Genomic DNA, 2,500 nt, shown 5'->3' with positions numbered 1-2,500 from the left:
TAATATCATCATCATATTATGATGATGCAACCAGAATCCCATTCATGAGTAAAAACACAGCCGACAGGTCACCATGTCAAAGAGTTTTTAAAGCTAAGTAGCACACACGCCTGCGCGAGCACACACACACACACACACACACACACACACACACACACACACACATATACACATGTGCGGGCACACACACAAACACATACACACACACACACACACACACACACACACACACACACAAACGCGCTCTTATATCTTTGTTTCTACAGTAAGAGACCCTGCCTCTCTGGGTGCTCTTTTTCATACCTAATCATGTTGCCACACATTTGAAACAGGTAAAACAATAAAAACAGATCAATTCACTAGAACTATTCATGCCAACATTTGCAAGAACATACAGCATGTTTTACACACATCAAATTCATGCCCACACACAAAAAAACACACACACACACACACACACACACACACACACGGAAACACACACACACACACACACACACACTCACCGAGCTGGGGCTGGAGTGGCGGCGCAGCTTGGGCGACTCCTTGCCGGCCGAGGAGCTCTTGGCGTTGATGCAGGCATTGTTCTCCGAGTGGACGCGCTTCACCTGGCTGGCCGGCTTCTCGAAAGGCTCGAAACCGCTCTGCGTCCGCTGCACGCGCACCTTGCGGTCCTCAGGGATGGTGTCCAGCGGCTTGATCACCGAGTCCGGACCCTGGCAGCTGCGAGTGGACATCTTTGTGACACATATCTGTTGGATGGGCAGAGCAAGAGAGAGAGAGGGAGAGAGAGAGAGAGAGAGAGAGAGAGAGAGAGAGAGAGAGAGAGAGAGAGAGAGAGAGAGAATTAAGATTGTGCAAAAGGTGAACAAAGAAAGAATGACAGAGAGAAGGCAGCAGCTCCCTGCTCCCGTCTTCTAAAAATATACCCGTGCTGTTCGACTCAACAACGGTGGTCCTTTTCTCTCAAGCATTTATCTTTTCCCCCATCCATCCATGTCCATCTTCCTCTAGATTTACTTATTTATCGGCCTCTCTCTCTCTCTCTCTCTCTCTCTCTCTCTCTGTGTGTGTGTGTGTGGGGCTAGCTCCGTGTGCTAGGATAAGAGGGCCCTTATCTGAGCCGCTCTCTCCATCAGCGCTCCATCTGATTGGGCCTGCTGTCTGAAACTCTGCCACGGGAGAGAGAAACCCACACTATCTGTGCCACGCTTCCTGTCCAAACTCAGTGGCTGCAGTTTGGGGTCCCACACACACACACACACACGCACACACACACAAACACGTACTCTCTCTCTCTCTCACACACAACACAACAACAAAAAACACACACTTTCCCCCAATCACTCACACTGTCAAAATCCACACTCTCGCACACACGCACAAACACAAAACCACACACACACACACACACATATTCAGAAACGAACCAAGGACAAATTAAATGCAGACCGCCTACCTCTGGTGATCATTCCACACTGATAAGCTTTGTCAGCCGCTACAAAGTGCCCAGACTGCGTGTCATGTTAGCCACAGCCCCCTCCCATTAAATATTTAGCCCCTGCCTTCCAAGACCTGCTGGGGCCATAAACCAAACCCCCCCCCCCCCCCCCGCCTCCATCCCCCAGTAAAGACACCTGCCTAATTAGCGCTATATACGGTGACCAGGTAGAGTGGCCTGCCTGGCAGCTAGCTTACAGGGGCCGGGTTTCTGCTAGCGAAGGGCGCTTCCGCGGCTTGAGTTGCATTCAGACAAAGTGGACACGGGGCAGGGACACAGAGGTCTGAATCAGAAGGACACCAAAACAGGAAGTCTCTAAAAAAAAAAAAAACATCTGCAGTACAAGAGAGCTTTCCGATAATGACCCCAGTGGACAATACGCTAGCTCTTACATAGCATGTTCAAAGTGCTGCTAATGGTCCTAGCTACTGGAAGCTAGACACAGAAAATGCCTTTTTAACATCATTATCAGTTCCCTGTGGTGGGGGAGGCTTGAACCAATTAGTAATGATTGGACCAAATGGAGGCAGACCTCAGGTGAAAACCTAGTGGAGCATCATCGTACAGTACCAGCCTCACTCTCATAAAGGGAGCAAGGGCTTTTGTGTAAAAGCATGGCTTTGTAGCCAGATATGTTAATGGCTGGCTTTCAACACTGACCAAAACTTCCTTTGGAGAGTTAAATTGATGCAAACTAGGTCAAGGCCCATTACTTTTTCAAAGAAAGAACCAGGCCTTGCACATCCTGAAAATGAGGCAAAACTTAAAAGACCAATTACTGTATTGTTGCCTCTAATATGTTCTTCCCTCTTGTGCACACCAGGAAAGGTCAAATGAAGATGGACATACTGCTTTCTCTGTTACGAGGCTCTTCTGCAGCTTGCATCTGCTGTTGTCTTCAACTCGTAACTGGTTGATAAGTGCAGAAATGAACCAGAACAAAACACTAGTAAATCCCCATTCTTAAACAAACATCATTAAGCATCATTCAGTTTTGAG

General features: G+C 48.1%; 1 protein-coding gene across 2 annotated transcripts in view; it reads right to left on the bottom strand.

Annotated features, from left to right (window-relative positions):
* Positions 1-2,500, bottom strand: part of cdk14 (cyclin dependent kinase 14) — a 194,875-nt gene that overhangs the window by 127,822 nt on the left and 64,553 nt on the right. For both annotated transcript variants that reach the window (XM_062539213.1, XM_062539214.1), the window contains one exon: positions 507-752. In XM_062539213.1, coding sequence (XP_062395197.1) covers positions 507-752 — 246 coding nt within the window. The remainder of the gene's footprint in view (positions 1-506; positions 753-2,500) is intronic.

The sequence above is a fragment of the Sardina pilchardus genome, chromosome 6 (assembly GCF_963854185.1).
Source record: "Sardina pilchardus chromosome 6, fSarPil1.1, whole genome shotgun sequence".
Lineage (NCBI taxonomy): Eukaryota > Metazoa > Chordata > Actinopteri > Clupeiformes > Clupeidae > Sardina > Sardina pilchardus.
This window is presented reverse-complemented; position numbering and strand designations above follow the sequence as displayed.